The sequence below is a fragment of the Oreochromis niloticus genome, linkage group LG13, assembly GCF_001858045.2.
Source record: "Oreochromis niloticus isolate F11D_XX linkage group LG13, O_niloticus_UMD_NMBU, whole genome shotgun sequence".
NCBI lineage: Eukaryota > Metazoa > Chordata > Actinopteri > Cichliformes > Cichlidae > Oreochromis > Oreochromis niloticus.
The window spans coordinates 6,363,701-6,379,876 of record NC_031978.2 but is presented as its reverse complement, the minus strand read 5'-3'; the positions used below and the strand labels follow the sequence as shown (position 1 = coordinate 6,379,876).

The 16,176-nt window shown below is 39.2% G+C and overlaps 2 protein-coding genes across 10 annotated transcripts; one reads left to right on the top strand and one right to left on the bottom strand.

Annotated features, from left to right (window-relative positions):
• Positions 1 to 2,398: 2,398 nt before the first annotated feature.
• Positions 2,399 to 7,317, top strand: LOC106097077 (uncharacterized). Its single transcript, XM_019366900.2, has 13 exons — positions 2,399 to 2,633; positions 2,983 to 3,018; positions 3,316 to 3,400; positions 3,500 to 3,590; positions 3,728 to 3,816; positions 3,903 to 4,030; positions 4,125 to 4,176; positions 4,995 to 5,092; positions 5,195 to 5,331; positions 5,415 to 5,480; positions 5,671 to 5,717; positions 5,881 to 6,029; positions 6,736 to 7,317. The coding sequence occupies exons 1-13, from the start codon at positions 2,414 to 2,416 to the stop codon at positions 7,056 to 7,058; spliced, it is 1,521 nt and encodes a 506-aa protein (XP_019222445.2). The 5' UTR covers positions 2,399 to 2,413; the 3' UTR covers positions 7,059 to 7,317.
• On the bottom strand, positions 7,071 to 12,987 carry LOC109204840 (mitogen-activated protein kinase kinase kinase 2-like). Of its 9 annotated transcripts, none has more exons than XR_003213537.1 (12): positions 12,805 to 12,987; positions 12,533 to 12,584; positions 12,165 to 12,226; positions 11,933 to 11,968; positions 11,729 to 11,838; positions 11,201 to 11,619; positions 10,818 to 10,865; positions 10,642 to 10,685; positions 9,878 to 10,070; positions 9,642 to 9,774; positions 8,995 to 9,195; positions 7,193 to 7,718 (listed from the first exon to the last, which is right to left on the bottom strand). XR_003213537.1 is itself a non-coding variant. In XM_019366903.2 (10 exons), exons 7-10 carry the CDS (start codon positions 9,916 to 9,918, stop codon positions 7,449 to 7,451), a joined length of 552 nt encoding a protein of 183 aa, XP_019222448.1. In that variant the 5' UTR covers positions 9,919 to 10,070; positions 10,642 to 10,685; positions 10,818 to 10,865; positions 11,201 to 11,236; positions 11,320 to 11,619; positions 11,729 to 11,838; positions 11,933 to 12,093; the 3' UTR covers positions 7,071 to 7,448. The 9 variants fall into 9 exon arrangements, 2 of the variants coding, with proteins under 2 accessions (XP_019222448.1, XP_019222446.1); XR_003213536.1 differs by having other exon boundaries at positions 10,642 to 10,865; positions 11,201 to 11,236; positions 11,320 to 11,619; XR_003213540.1 differs by lacking the exon at positions 10,818 to 10,865 and having other exon boundaries at positions 11,201 to 11,236; positions 11,320 to 11,619.
• Between the last annotated feature and the right edge of the window lie 3,189 nt (positions 12,988 to 16,176).

Sequence of the window (16,176 nt, the reverse complement as noted above, 5' to 3'; positions counted from 1 at the left end):
GCTTATCCGGGGGAATACCAAGGCGTTCCCAGGCCAGCCGAGAGATATAATCTCTCCAGCGTGTCCTGGGTCTGCCCCGGGGCCTCCACCCGGTGGGACATGCCCGGAACACCTCACCCAGGAGGCGCCCAGGAGGCATCCTTGTCAGATGCCCGAACCACCTCAACTGGCTCCTTTCGATGTGGAGGAGCAGCGGCTCTACTCTGAGCCCCTCCCGGATGGCCGAACTTCTCACCCTATCTCTAAGGGAGAGGCCAGCCACCCTTCGGAGGAAGCTCATTTCTGCCGCTTGTATCCGCGATCTCGTTCTTTCGGTCACTACCCACAGCTCGTGGCCATAGGTGAGGGTAGGGACGTAGATCGACCGGTAAATTGAGAGCTTCGCTTTTACACTCAGCTCCCTCTTCACCACGACGGACCGGTGCAGCGTCCGCATCACTGCAGCCGCAGCACCAATCCGTCTGTCGATCTCCGGCTCCCTTCTCCCATCACTCGCGAACAAGACCCCGAGATACTTGAACTCCTCCACTTGGGGCAGGAACTCATCCCCGACCCGGAGTGGGCACTGTTTCAGATCATTTACTGTAAAAGCTGCTTCATGACAATCATTTGCTGACTTCACGTGAAATGCATACCTTTATTATATGTAGAGGTTTTAGTTTTAAATGAGTGAATACAGCACTTCATATGACACAACATCAAATATGGTGAATAAAATGTTCAAAGTATGAAACTTTTCTGTTTTACTTTATTATTCAGAAGAATAAGATTTGCTTTGCACACATCATCAGTCTTTCAGGACTTTTCAGGAAGTTCAGAGATCTGGAACCTGATGTATCAATGTCTACACACACACACACTTACAAAAAAAATGTGTACACCTTTTCCCTGGTGTTTAAAGAATATGCTGTGAGAATTCATGGGTGTCATTCATACTTCAGACCATTACACATCCTTTTACAGTGACACAAACCTGATATGGTGTAGTGGAAAGGAGAACATAAACATAAATCAAAACACACCCAACATTTGATCCCTGCTTGAGCAGAACTTAGAGCAACACACAGACATTCCTTTTTTCTTCAGTTCTGCAGCGAGTTTTTCATATTACATCTACTCAGGCTCTGCAGACAGTGATTTTATATGCAAATTAGCAAATAAGGAAGTCCAATCATGGCTAAAGCTGGGGGTGGAAAAAAGGTTTGTGAATGTGGGTGGAATTTTGTGATGTCTGAAGTTTTTAAAAAAGGGGCATGCATATGCCTTATGAATCTGGATGTTTGGACATATGTCTTTTTCCACCATGTACACCATACAATGAATTTTTATTTGCATGTCTCAGAGTGTGAATCATATCTGCTTGAAATCAGTTTAAATCCCGACTGATTAAAATACAGGAAAAAAAGTTGAAACAGGTAGGAGCAGTTAAAACTTTTAGGGATTGTGGCTACCAGTGAAGTCAGACCCACCTGTTAGAAGAGTCTTAGGAGTACATCATGTAAGAAGCACGGGGAACATTTTGTACTGTAACCCCTGTGTACGGTGTACATTTTAGGACATCGTCAGGTCTCAGGAAAAAAGGTGTCAGGTATCAGACTCACATGGTAAATTGTCAGGTATCAGACTCACATGGTAAATTGTCAGGTCTCAGACTCACATGGTAAATTGTCAGGTATCAGACTCACATGGAAAATTGTCAGGTCTCAGACTCACATGGAAAATTGTCAGGTCTCAGACTCACATGGTAAATTGTCAGGTCTCAGACTCACATGGTAAATTGTCAGGTCTCAGACTCACATGGAAAATTGTCAGGTCTCAGACTCACATGGAAAATTGTCAGGTCTCAGACTCACATGGTAAATTGTCAGGTCTCAGACTCACATGGTAAATTGTCAGGTCTCAGACTCACATGGAAAATTGTCAGGTCTCAGACTCACATGGTAAATTGTCAGGTCTCAGACTCACATGGTAAATTGTCAGGTCTCAGACTCACATGGAAAATTGTCAGGTATCAGACTCACATGGAAAATTGTCAGGTCTCAGACTCACATGGAAAATTGTCAGGTATCAGACTCACATGGAAAATTGTCAGGTCTCAGACTCACATGGTAAATTGTCAGGTCTCAGACTCACATGGAAAATTGTCAGGTCTCAGACTCACATGGTAAATTGTCAGGTATCAGACTCACATGGAAAATTGTCAGGTCTCAGACTCACATGGAAAATTGTCAGGTCTCAGACTCACATGGTAAATTGTCAGGTATCAGACTCACATGGAAAATTGTCAGGTCTCAGACTCACATGGTAAATTGTCAGGTCTCAGACTCACATGGTAAATTGTCAGGTCTCAGACTCACATGGTAAATTGTCAGGTCTCAGACTCACATGGTAAATTGTCAGGTCTCAGACTCACATGGAAAATTGTCAGGTCTCAGACTCACATGGTAAATTGTCAGGTATCAGACTCACATGGAAAATTGTCAGGTCTCAGAAAATCTTCCTGCAGGTGGCGCTGTTGTCATGTCCCATCCAAATTGATTTCCAAATACGTCATCAACGTGTGACAGTGGGAGAGCGCAAGGTCATTGACCTCAGCGGAGTTTTACCGCGGTCCAGGCTCCTAACGACACAAGGTAAGTTTAACTTTTTCTCCCTTTTGTTCATATTTTTGACACAGTTGTGTGATATTAAGTTGCGGTAATGTTGTGAAAGTTACCTATCAAAGAAGGAAATCTAGTTTTGTACGAAACCAAATCAGCACTATTCTTGTCTGGCCAATTCGTTCTAGCTAGCGACAGTGGTGGTGAAACGTGATTTAAATTTAAACTGTTTAGTAATTGTTTTGTATATGTTTCAGCAAATGGACAAGCTGAAAGCTTACGAGCAGCCTGCATCCTTTCTCTCGCTGTTTTCTCTTTTCTATATTGCTACTGTTGAGATATTTTGTGATCCTGATATGTATTTTTCTGTTGTTGTTTTTAGACTTTTCTGCAATGTCATCCGACGATGATGAAAGGAGTATCCGACTCTGGCTGTTTCTTATGACTGTACCAAAAATACTTTTTTCTTTTTTTTTAAAGAGCATTAAAAATAAATGACGAAAGTACAACTTATTTATTAACTACTGTTCACCTCTTTCATATTAAAGAAGTGTATTTTTTGCTACACATATTTTATTTGTGGGCACTGAATAGACGCTGCTTTTAGTATAATTGCCACCTAAAAAGATTTAGTAATTTACTGGTTAATTACTTATGTTCAGTGTAAGAGGTGGGTGATCAATTAGACTATTTTTGTTACACTTAACCTTTCAAGATACGATGATAATAACATTGTTCAACAAAGGCTTAAAACAAAAGGAAATCAGCTGTGTACTCAATTCATATGGGCATAAAATAAGGTAAGTCTGCATTTCAACAGTTTCCATGACAACTCTCTAAAATTACAAAACATGCAGTTGTCCTTTAATATAATGCAAGTCTGTGTTGTCTTTTAACAGTGAGAGGCATCTGAGACGAGTTTTAAAACTTCTAGGGTTGAAGCGAAGATGCCCCCAACGACCTTTTACTGAAATCCACAAAGCAGTGGAGGTAAGTGTTAAAACATCAGTGCAAAAAATACATATTTTCCTGAAGTCTGTGTTAGGAGCTATTGTTGAAACAATAAATGTTATTTTCTGTAGTTATTTAAAAAAGCCCATTCAATTAATTGTTTGTTTGTTTTTTAGAGTGAGATGAAACAGTGGTCTCCTGAACAAGGAATCAGGGCAATGGTAAAGCGGGTAAGGGATGTCAGAGGAGTGCGGCCTTGTTACAGGTTGGTTTCCATAGTGTGTACTCAATATAATCAAGTATTCTCTTGTTTTACTGTTGAGCTCAGAGTAAAATCTATTGTTACTGTAGAGACGATGTTGCTAATATAATGAGGGATATGGATGCAAGTGGTCTTCAGAGGAGATCTCCTGGAAAGAAGAAAATTCCCCGTCGGAATTACATCAGCCGTGGTCCAAATGACACCTGGCACATTGATGGTATTTATTTTATCTTTTCAATTAACCTTCCTGTCATGTTTTGATGTTACTTCTGTCGAAACAAATTGTAATTTTTATTTGTTGTTTCATATAGGCAATGATAAACTGAAGTTCTTTGGAATGTGGATACATTTGGGGATTGATGGGTAGGTCTGAATATGGCATTCGCTACTTAATTGATTATATTCAGATATAGTACAAAGTTGCTTCAAGATAAGGATGTGAGGTAAACTGAGGTGTTATCTCTCCTGAGTAGTCTAGGGCAGGGATGGGCAACTCCAGGCCTCGAGGTGCCGGTGTCCTGCAGGTTTTAGATGTGTCCTTGATCCACAGCTGATTCAAATGGCTAAATTACCCTCACAACATGTTTTGTAGTTCTCCAGAGGCCTGGTAATGAACTAATCATTTTATTCAAGTGTGTTTACCCAGGGTGTGATCTAAAACATGCAGGACATTGGCCCTCGAGGTCTGGAATGGGCCAAGCCTGGTCTAAGGGACCAAGATAAAGTATGAATAGTGAAGGAGGATTCAAGATGGCATTTTTTAAAAGGTTTATTTCCTGCTAGTCCATTTCAGACTGGCAGTTATTTCAGGGAGGGCCAAGAACAACACAACAAATAAAACATCCCTGATATAAAGTAAACAGAATTTAACTCCAAAGAAAATAAAATGTACAATTTACGATAACCTACCTAACCAACACAATAAACAGGAGAATACAAAACAAAAGGCAGCTCTCTCCTCGCATCAGTCTGAACACAGTCAAGGGTCACATTCAATTCCAAAGGCATGTAAGCCTACATAACTATGGCAGTCAAAATGGCCGGAGGAACCAGAAACGCCTAGACAGAATACAATGGAAAACCAGAATACTCTTGGGGAATGTAACAAAAACCAAACATATTGCCAAAACATGATTAAATCATATGTACGAGTGGCCGCTTTTCAATTTCTCTCTTTTCAGATTTTCCAGGAAGGTTCTATGGCTAAAGGTGGGCACATCCAACCGCAAACAAAACTTTGTGGCCAGATACTTCTTTGAGGCTGTTCAAGAACAGGGTGGTATGCAATATACTTAAAAAAGGGGGGTTAAAAAAAGATTACATTTTGGTTATAAATTTATTTTTTCATCATTCACTAATTATCTTCAGTTTGTGTCTTTAGGCTGTCCTCAAATGATTCGGGGGGACAGAGGAAAGGAGAACCTTGTTGTGGGTCAAATGCAGATGGCATTTCACATGCGAGATCTTGGGAATCAGGCATGGAGGTGCTTCAGAATGGGGACATCAGTGCACAACCAGGTATGTCTTTAAGCTGGTAAATGACTATTTCTAAAGTAACAACCTGACAACAAAACTGATAATGTCATGTTTATGTTGTTTAGAGAGCTGAATGTTTTAACAGTATTTTAAAGCGGACATGGATTAAGAAATGGCTGACAACATTTGAGGTAAAGCAAATCTTTCACCTGTAAAACCTAATAACAAAGACTAGCCATCAAAATTGCGCTAAACATACGATGGATTAGTTTATCTGAAAACACTATGCTGGAATTTTTTTTTTTTTTTTACATCTGTACCTTTTCACTGATGAAATGCTCACCTTCACAACTTATGTCTTTTTCAAAACCACATGCTTAGGCCATGATGGAGTCTGGGATCCTTGAACTGGACAATCCTGTGCACATGTAAGTCAATATTTTTAGACATGAAAAATGATCAAGCAGCAGTATGAAAGTATGTGGTCTAGGAATGCCTTTGTTTTTGAGTACTGATTAAAAATTAGCTTTTACATATTCTTCCTCAAAGAAGCAGATGAACATATTAACTTTTTAATTATCCTTTTCATAGCAACTGCTTGCAGTACTCACACTTGCCACTGCTTCAAAGAGACTTAAAAACGGAGCAAACAGTTTGGAACACCCATGACATCCGCAAGCAACGCAATGCACCAGGTCCATTTGGGAAACCCGACCTTCTGTTTACCTCACCACCTCCTGGTATGTCATTTGAAAGTCTGTGGGGTTTTTTTTCTTTTAACTTTCATTAGTTTACTTTTACTTTAATATAGCACTCTTCACAGGATAAAAACCACAAAGTGGCTTCACAATTATGTAAAACAGACATATAACAGCACAATCGAACATACAGAATAAATACAATCAAGGAAACATAATGATTTAGGGCAGAGCATTTCATGACCTGGGAGCCACCGTTCTGCAAGATCTATTGCCTCTGGTCTTCTGGTGGGACTACTAACAGCCATTGATTAGATGATCACAGGCTGGGAGAGGGAGTGTGGGGTTCTATAAGATCAGAAATGTAGGCAGGAGCTTCACGATTCGGAGCTTTGAAAGTCATTACTAAAATTTTAAAATGATTTTTCTAAAATATACTGGAATCCAGTGTAATGAGCGTAAAACTGTTATAATGTGCTTTCTTTTATTTGTCTTCCTAAGAAGCTTACTTCTGGTACAATCTGAGATTTCTGAATTTCTACTGTCAATACAAATATGGCTTCATATTGGCACCTTTAACTAAAAATTAATCAAAATGTTTGAGTGATATTTACATCTTTCAGTTTCTGCAATAACATCTGTAAAAACTGACTGCTTATTATACAGGTTGTAGAACAGCTTTATGATTATTCATTTATTTTTAACATTCCAAAGTGAACATCTTTTCAATATTGTCTTTCATTCGCAGGATATGGCAATGTGCTGCACATAGTTGACCCAGACCTTTTAGACTACGCCAAGCAATTAATCTGTGAGGTGGAAGAGCCTTCACTGGTAGCAAACCAGGAATTCAGAGACATGTGCCAGAACATTTTAGAAAACAGCCAATTTCCCTGCACACCTGATGGTTGCCTTGCTGCATACCTCATGCTAGTCCAAGAGCTGACAACTGCCATGAACAGAAATGCAGTTCCTACACCTTCTACGTTTGCAGAGGCAAATGACATATACATCTTTCTGAAGAGACAGAGGATAGAAGGTGCACCAGTAAACATTTCCAATGACCAATAAAATCATACAACATTGTTTGTTAACATTTATTTATCCTTGTTTACAATCAACAGGTAATTTGAAAACTGTCTGACCAACAAAATGTACAATAAAATGTTGAAAAACAATTGACAAGGTGCCATCTTTCATAATGATTCAGTGTTTCATTTAACACAACTTTTGTTAACCCTAATGTATAACATAATTAACATTGAAAGACTTTTGAACTGCAGACTGTAGCAACATTACCACTTGTAGCCATATCGGCTTGTAAGATCAAGGCCTGACTTGAGAAACTTAACAACATCAGATGCGGAAGGCCTTGAGTCTGGGTCATAGCTCACCAAACCACCAAGAAAACTGTGTTTGTCACTGAGATGTGATAGGGCATGTGGTGGGTTTTGGTGGCCATTAGTGCAGCCAGTTCTCTTTGTTTTTAACAGTCCACGGAGCGGACCCCGTCAGGATCTCCAGATATGTGGCTCCGAGGGACCACATGTCTGTCTGGAACGAGGCCTCTTCAAACATCAGTATGCATTCAGGAGCCATGTAAAGATATGTGCCACCAGCTGGACCAATAACCTGGGCAGTGAACTTACTCCCTTGACGAAGCATCACAGTGTCTCTTATGTTTGCCATGCCCCAGTCTGTCAGGACTGCCTTCTTAGAAGGGTGGTGAACCTATAAGGTGTACACACGAGAACTTATCAGGTTGTCTTAAATCTCACAAATGTTATCAAAACTGTCATTCCAAAGACCACAGCTCATAATTGAAAAAAAAAAACCCCTCAAAGCTTTTAGCACCCAGATCACCCAACCACTGCAGATTTATTCTGAGATTGTTTATTATACCTAACATTGAAATTAACAGATTGGATAATGATCAAACACGGTTTTATAGTCCTGTTCTTTTTTTTATCCCCATTCCACTTAAGAAAGTGGTACAGACTAATAGAACAATAGAAAAATTCAGTTTGTAAAGCCTAAACTTATTACAACATGTTTGGGAATTTTGTAGGTGTGCAACAACCAACATATTAAAGAAACAATGTAAGGCTTCCTACTTAAAAAAAAGTCCTTTATATGAATATACCAGAACAGTTCCTCGTTGAAATGTAGTGTTTAATAGACTGAAGAGAATAAAGTTCAATAAAGAAAAATTCAGTATGGCTTATGTAGAAATGTTTAGCTTATTTTAGAGCTTAGACATGTAGGAATGTTTAGTTTTTTAGAGTTTAGAAATATGTTAACTTAGAATGTAGAATTATTGTAAAGACACTGACACTGCCCTCAATGTAATAAAGGCCTGATTGTGTCATGAACTTAGAAGTAGATTTTATGAGGCCCTCCCCCATTTGAGCTGTGAAACTAAGACAAAGAGGAGTTGATGTTAAGTGGAAATTCCTCAGGGTATACTTAGGAGGGGGTTTCAACATTTGTGACTTGATAACGGTGGTCTGGAACGGAGATGGGTTTTTATGACATCCGGGAAGTCACTACATTGAGACACACACCTGCAGTGCTTTACTTTACGCACCCACACCCACATGCACACTCACTCACGTGCATGAGTGAGTGTATGTGCGCATACCTGTGTGTATACACAGGTATGCGCACATAGTCACTCACGAACACTCACATAGGTACGTGGGAGCGCGCACATGTAGGCATTCACGTGCTCGCACACACACAAACATGTAAACATGGTGATTAGTTTTATGGCACCTCGTAGAGGGGTTAGAAGGGGGGTCACTTATACAAAACTGCATGTAACGGACAAAGGAGTTGAGATCTGCAGAGGAAGTCCGGGGTTCTGTACATCTCCCTTCTATAAGCTATAATCAATAAGTGTGTATTAATAAAAATATTGTTAATTGACTACTCTGAGTCCCGGTGTTTTTTCTGGAAGCCTGACGAATACACGAACTGTGGTGAAACTGCTTTTTGCAACACTTACCATGACATTTGCTGGCTTTATATCCTGGTGAATGATTCTCTGTGCATGGATGTACTCTACTGCCATGGATAAGTCCAGTGATATGAAACCGGCATCATCCCCTTCAAGCTATCAAGACAATATATAATGGGACCTAAGACCAACAAAGTCAATGTTTGGAAGTGTCCATCAAAAATCCCTGATTGCAGTCCTCTTGTGAAACTGTAAGCAGAGGTGAATGGTGTGTGTGAGCAAGGTGGCCAACAAATCTGACTCAGTTACACCAGTCCTGTCTGGAGGACTGGACCAAAATCCCTGAAAAATATTGTAAGAATATTGTAGAAGAAAACCTAAAATGTCTGAACTCATCCATGTAAAAAAAAGCAATTCTACCAAAATAGTAAAGAAGCTTATTATTAGAAAGTTAAGATTATTATTTTACTAAGTTCATACTTTTCTGGCATATGGCAATTAAAGATCATTTTTGTAATTCTAAATGGTTGAAAACATGAGAGAAAAAAATTAATCAGTCTTTTTATATGTTGTACGCAAAGATGGTTTCAAGTACATATTTAAAGAAATGCCAGCAATAAGAAGTTCTGTTTTAATATGATGGTATTAAGATTATTCACAAAATGTATTCAATATAAAATTATGAGTATTGGTACCTTCACCAAGCAGCTGTCTGTGTGAAGCACTTGCTGCAGGGTTGCGCCATGAATGTATTCAGCTGCCAACAAAAAGCAGGACTCAGTGCGGGCAACTGCCATTAGTCTGACGATGTTGGGGTGAGACAGTCTCCTAATAAAAAAATAAAAAATAAAAAAAAAAAATAGAGGCATTACAGCTTGAGGAACAATCGATTTTGAAAATGAAACAAAAATAAGTGTGTCAAAGTTCTTACAGTGAAACATTTATCTCATGATGAATGTCGCTGTCCTCCATCCCTTGTTGGCCACACACGATCCTTTTAACAGCTGCTGGAGTACCATGAAAAGAACCTCTATATACCTTGCCAAATGTCCCTTCTCCCAGTAGATTGTCCTCGCTGTATGTAATTAAAGCCTCTTCCACATATGGAACACGTGGAAGATACACTTGGGGATAAAAACACAAAGTAACATACATTAACATACAGCTACTGCTAAACATTCTTCTATTAACTGCTGGATTAGTAATATCTAGGTTTACTCCAGGAACTTGAGTACCAAATAGTGAAGAATGAAAACCTTTATTTACAATTTTGTCTGATGATATGATGTTAGCCCTAAATGCGAAATAATGCTTACATGATGGCGACTTTGGAGTTGTGTTGAAGGACTCTGCAAAATCTATCAAAAGCTCACTATTTCCAGCACCTTCAGATAGCTCTTCAGCTCCCTCCATAGCTTCTTTTGCCTCAATAACTGCATGTGGTAACATGTCTTGGCTCACTGCTCCACCTGGACCTAGAGATGACCCTACATTTTCCTCCTTCCTTTGCTTGGACTGGCTTTTCTTTCTGACTCTCCCTGTTTCAAATTCACCTGAGCTGGATGTTTCTGGATGGAATCCTATGAACACATTCAGCCAAGATATATTTTTTGCAGGGTGCACTGTGAAAATATCCACATTTATGACAATGATAAGAAATTAATTGGTCTGTTCAAAAAGAAGCCATGGTTTTACCTGTTCTGCAACATTTTGTCCTATGAGGGTTTCAGGAAGTTCATCTGCAGAATAAGATGCATATTACAAATGTGCAATGACCAAGCATAGTAAACAAGTGTGTAAAGGTTGGAAATGTAATGCAAACAAAATAAGAAGTCAATTTTAATGATTTAGTTAGATGTCCAGGCATTCACCTAAACTGCAACTTTCATCACCACCCACTTTAGTTACAGGGTCTTCATCTGTAAAATAACACATTAATTGCAATATATCTGAATGCCCACCATAGTCCGTGTACCACAGGGGTGGGCAATTCCAGGCCCCGAGGGCCGGTGTCCCTGCAGGTTTTAGATCTCACCTTGGGTCAACACACCTGAATCACATGATTAGTTCGTTACCAGGCCTCTGGAGAACATCAGGACATGTTGAGGAGATAATTTAGCCATTTAAATCAGCTGTGTTGGTTCAAGGACACATGTAAAACCTGTAGGGACACCGGCCCTCGGTGTCCACCCCTGGTGTACCATGTTCAATCACACAATCAAAAATATTCAATTTGGTTTGGGCAGGCACACACCTGAGATGGAACTTTGATCATCCAAACACACGACCTCTGTACAAAAAGTAAAATTATTTCATACCATACAAAATCGAGTGCTAGACAGTAGTTAATAGCAATATTGATCACTTTATTACCCAGTTGTCTTCGCCCGATGTATAGTGTTCTTTTCCACAGATGTGTAATATCAGAAACAGTTCTGTATTCTTTGTGGAAATCCTCCTTACTCCACCTGGTCCCGTCAGAATGACAAAGAGTGAACTCACTCCCTCAGTACGCTCTGGCCAGAAGCGTTCTTTGGCTATGGTAATTAAATCATCATAGGTTTCATGGCCTTGCAGGATGATTCGAGGTGGAGCTTCGTCCATTATTAACTTCTGGTACCGTCCACACCTTCTCGGAGTTCTTGGTTTCCACTCCATGGGAGCCATTCTGACCTAGCATCAAGGAGAAAAAGCAAAGTTTATGAAAAAATATGCCTTTTTAGACAGTTAATTATTAATATATTGCTGATAGTCATACACATAGCTTCACTTTTTAACTAACCTTCAATAATGATTTGCCATGGTCCAAACGTTTATCATTCAATGGAAATTGCCTTTTCTTTACTTGAGGCTGTAGTAGTTTCTTGGCTTTACCAAAGGCCTCTGCTGCACCTGTAATGGATGAAGTTGAAAGTTAATCAAACTGATCCGCAGAAAGTTCTATATTACAACTGATCTTAAAGCAAAATAATTGGGGTTTTCTTACTGAGAAATTCATTGCCACTTGTTGAAGGAGTGTCATCTGCAATATAAATAGGGCAGTGATGTGAAACATGTGCTTTATAGAATTCTACTACAATCACAGACTACTGCACACTGATCTGCTTTCAAAATGTATTGCATCTATAAATAAAGTGGTTAGTCAATCATAACCTGCTAAGCATATCATGTTATAAAGGAGATTATTTTACATGTTGTTCAAAAGTATCAAAACCTACCTGATTTTTCTGCTGCCAGGAGCTTTTTACGTTGTTATCAAAGCCTTTTTGGGTAATCTCGCCTTCAAATAAAATTTTAGAAAGTAAGGAGTTATAGCTAGACTGTAGGAGCCAAATCCTACATGAGTATCTAACTTTAAATTGCAATGAAGAAATCCATCTTTTGTCAGTTTTTTTTAAACTAGGGCACTCCGACAATATCACAAAGTAAAAACTATATACGTCTTTTAACATGCATATTAATTAAGAGAAGTAAACAGGAATACCAAACAATGTTAAACCATTAAAGCACGATATTGTCAGGGTTGTTGGCAGTTAAAAAGGAAATTGCAAGCATTACAAAAACATTTAATAAAGCGTTTGATTACCATTTTCAAGGTCTTTTTTCAGCTGCTCGTAAGCTTTCAGCTTGTCCATTTGCTGAAACATATACAAAACAATTACTAAACAGTTTAAATTTAAATACGTTTCACCACCACTGTCGCTAGCTAGAACGAATTGGCCAGACAAGAATAGTGCTGATTTGGTTTCGTACAAACTAGATTTCCTTGTTGATAGGTAACTTTCACAACATTACCGCAACTTAATATCACACAACTGTGTCAAAAATATGAACAAAAGGGAGAAAAGTTAAACTTACCTTGTGTCGTTAGGAGCCTGGACCGCGGTAAAACTCCGCTGAGGTCAATGACCTTGCGCTCTCCCACTGTCACACGTTGATGACGTATTTGGAAATCAATTTGGATGGGACATGACAACAGCGCCACCTGCAGGAAGATTTTCTGAGACCTGACAATTTTCCATGTGAGTCTGAGACCTGACAATTTACATGTGAGTCTGAGACCTGACAATTACCATGTGAGTCTGAGACCTGACAATTCCATGTGAGTCTGAGACCTGACAATTTACCATGTGAGTCTGAGACCTGACAATTTACCATGTGAGTCTGAGACCTGACAATTTAGGAGTCTGAATGACAAACATGTAGTCTGAGACCTGACAATTTTCCATGTGAGTCTGAGACCTGACAATTTTCCATGTGAGTCTGAGACCTGACAATTTCCATGTGAGTCTGATACCTGACAATTTTACCATGTGATCTGAGACCTGACAATTTTCCATGTGAGTCTGATACCTGACAATTTACCATGTGAGTCTGATACCTGACAATTCCATGAGTCTGAGACCTGACAATTTCCATGTAGTCTGATACCTGACAATTTACCATGTGAGTCTGAGACCTGACAATTTTCCATGTGAGTCTGAGACCTGACAATTTCCATGTGAGTCTGATACCTGACAATTTACCATGTGAGTCTGAGACCTGACAATTTTCCATGTGAGTCTGATACCTGACAATTTACCATGTGGTCTGAACCTGACAATCCATTTGAGTCTGAGACCTGACAATTTACCATGTGAGTCTGAGACTGACAATTTACCATGTGAGTCTGTACCTAACCTTTTTTCCTGAGACCTGACGATGTCCTAAATGTACACCGTACCTGTGAGCTGACATCTATCAGTATAACACAGTATTTCCCACTCGGCTGCTTTGATGTGTAACTTACCAGCCACACACTGGAGAGTCTTTGGGGTGTTTACCACACAAAGGACTCATAATAACTGGCTGATTTTCTGCTACTATGTGGAAGTGTAAAGTAGATGTATGAGGCACATTTTAGTGGTGACAGATCCATTCTTCAGCTAGTATGAAGACCTGTCATTAAGCTACTGATACAGGACAACAATACACTATTGTTATTTTAAAAGCAGACTTTCTGCTGCTTGTGTCAGTGGGCACCTGATATTATTTGAGCAAACAGAAGGATATGGTGAAGTGTAAGACGGTCCAAGCCTATTTAACTAAAATTATCAAAAGTTAGGAAGGTGGATTTTAGCACAGTTATTATATACAAAGACATTAGCAACTTCAGAAGGTATAATCCAGAACTACAAATACGACCACTGAGTGACTGTGAACGGTTTTAACAAAGAACAACTCAACACTATTCTTTCTTCTGAGGCGCATTTAAATTTTACTAATAAATTGGGACTAGTGGTGGTCTCTGATATTTTATTTAATTAAGTGGTACCGAAGACTCTTAGGCACAAAATATTTATGTGCAAGAACACTACTCCTCTTAATCATCAGCTAGATTGTGGATGGCCGACTTCAATTGTGATTTCATCTTTAGTTTCTTTCTTTTTAATAGATGTGTTTAAAATGTATTAAGCCCTTTTTAGGGTGATTGCATTAGATGCTGAAAAGGCATGCACCCCTGCAATGCTTTCTCAGCACAAGTTACATTCAGGTCATGGAAAATATAACACCAACAGCAGCTTTACAAACAATGCTTAGGTGGGTGGTACAGGTCCAAGTAAAATCCATATGAATGTCAGTCAGCCAAGGTTGCAGAACATTGCATTGTAGGCGATGTGATGTGTAGGTGGACTGGCCAGTTTCTGTAATCCTCATTAGAACCGACCTTTATGTGTCCTAAAAAGGTTTTTGATTTGCTTTTGTGGATATATAGAAAAATGTAAATTTTATTTAATTATATTATTCCATAAGGGCAATGAGAGAGAGGCTGGGTAGACAGACAAGTGACAGATTAATAAAGGGCCAGAGTATTTCTAGATCTTTTCTGTGATTACTTTATATAAAAGAAGATTGGATAAAAGAGTGAGTTAAGAGGGGCAGACAGAAATGCACTTAGGTAACATAGTGGGGAATGGAGTTAGGAACTCTGCCCATCAGCTTAACTTACTAGTTTAGTAGATAATCAACTTAAATTTGATCCCTGTGTGTGTGTGTGTGTGTGTGTGTGTGTGTGTGTGAGAATGTGCAAACCAGTGTTGAACTGTAGAGGCCTTGGGGATGTGAGCAGGTCTACAAGTGCAATAAAAGTAGAAGGAAAGAAAGAATACTCGAGTTCAAAAGAGCCCGGAAGGAGGCAGAGATAAGAGAGAAGAGAAGTATGGGTGATGGCGGAAGAAAGGGCACAGGAAGGTAAGAAAAGAAGGAAGAGGAGAAGCACAGAACTGAGAAGACAAGAAAGCAAGGGGAGAAGGTGCCAGAACGGAATGAAACAGAAAATGAAGAGGAAGAGTAGACAGGAGAGGAGTGAAGAACCTTGTTTTCACTGATAAGCACGTATCAAAGCTGCCTTGGCTGTCAGATCAAAGACTTGGCGTCACCACAGAGTCAGCCTTTTTAGGTATCATATGTCCAGTTGGGCCACTGGGATTGGCAATCAGTGATGGGGACCAGCTAAACTGACACGGGTGGAAGGAAGTAAAGTGTAACACAGAGTTCATCTGGACTCTCAGGATCCCAGCACACAGGAGGATGAGTCAAGAGCTAAAAAATTACGTTAATTAAGTACGGCACATTTTCATCTCTGGTTTCTTCTTGATTCCACGTCCTGCTTTAACAAAACCAGGCGTGCACACATGCTGTTTGAAAACCATCATGTACTCAAAGCACATACCTGACAAAATGTAATTTTTCCTTGTTTGAAGATTTCTTCTTCATGTTGTCACCTGTTCTTTCTGGGAAAAAAGAAGCAATTCTAAGGTAAGACTCAGCACTACAAAAACTAGTATGTGCTTCAACTTTTATGTCTAATTATCTCTTTACTTCTTTTCAGTTCCTGAAATTCAGTTTAATTTCAATTCCCCAAAACAATAATTAAAAAGAGTGCAAAAAATATATTGGAATTGCTCTGGTTTGAAGCCGCAGAACTCAAATAACGAACTCACATATACACTTTATAGCCTCTAATGAGTAAAGAGGTGGGTATAATATGCGTTATATTTCAGGTAGTCAACCATTCCAAATCCTCAATACCCTCTGAATAATAATACATGAAAATAACTTAAATTGTTTCATAGAGATTAATAGAACTGATCAATATTTACACTGACTTTTGTGCATGAAGAGAGTGTGAGAAAGAGCGGGACTGACAGAAAGATTAAAAAAACCCAAAGAAGCACAAATTTAACAAAA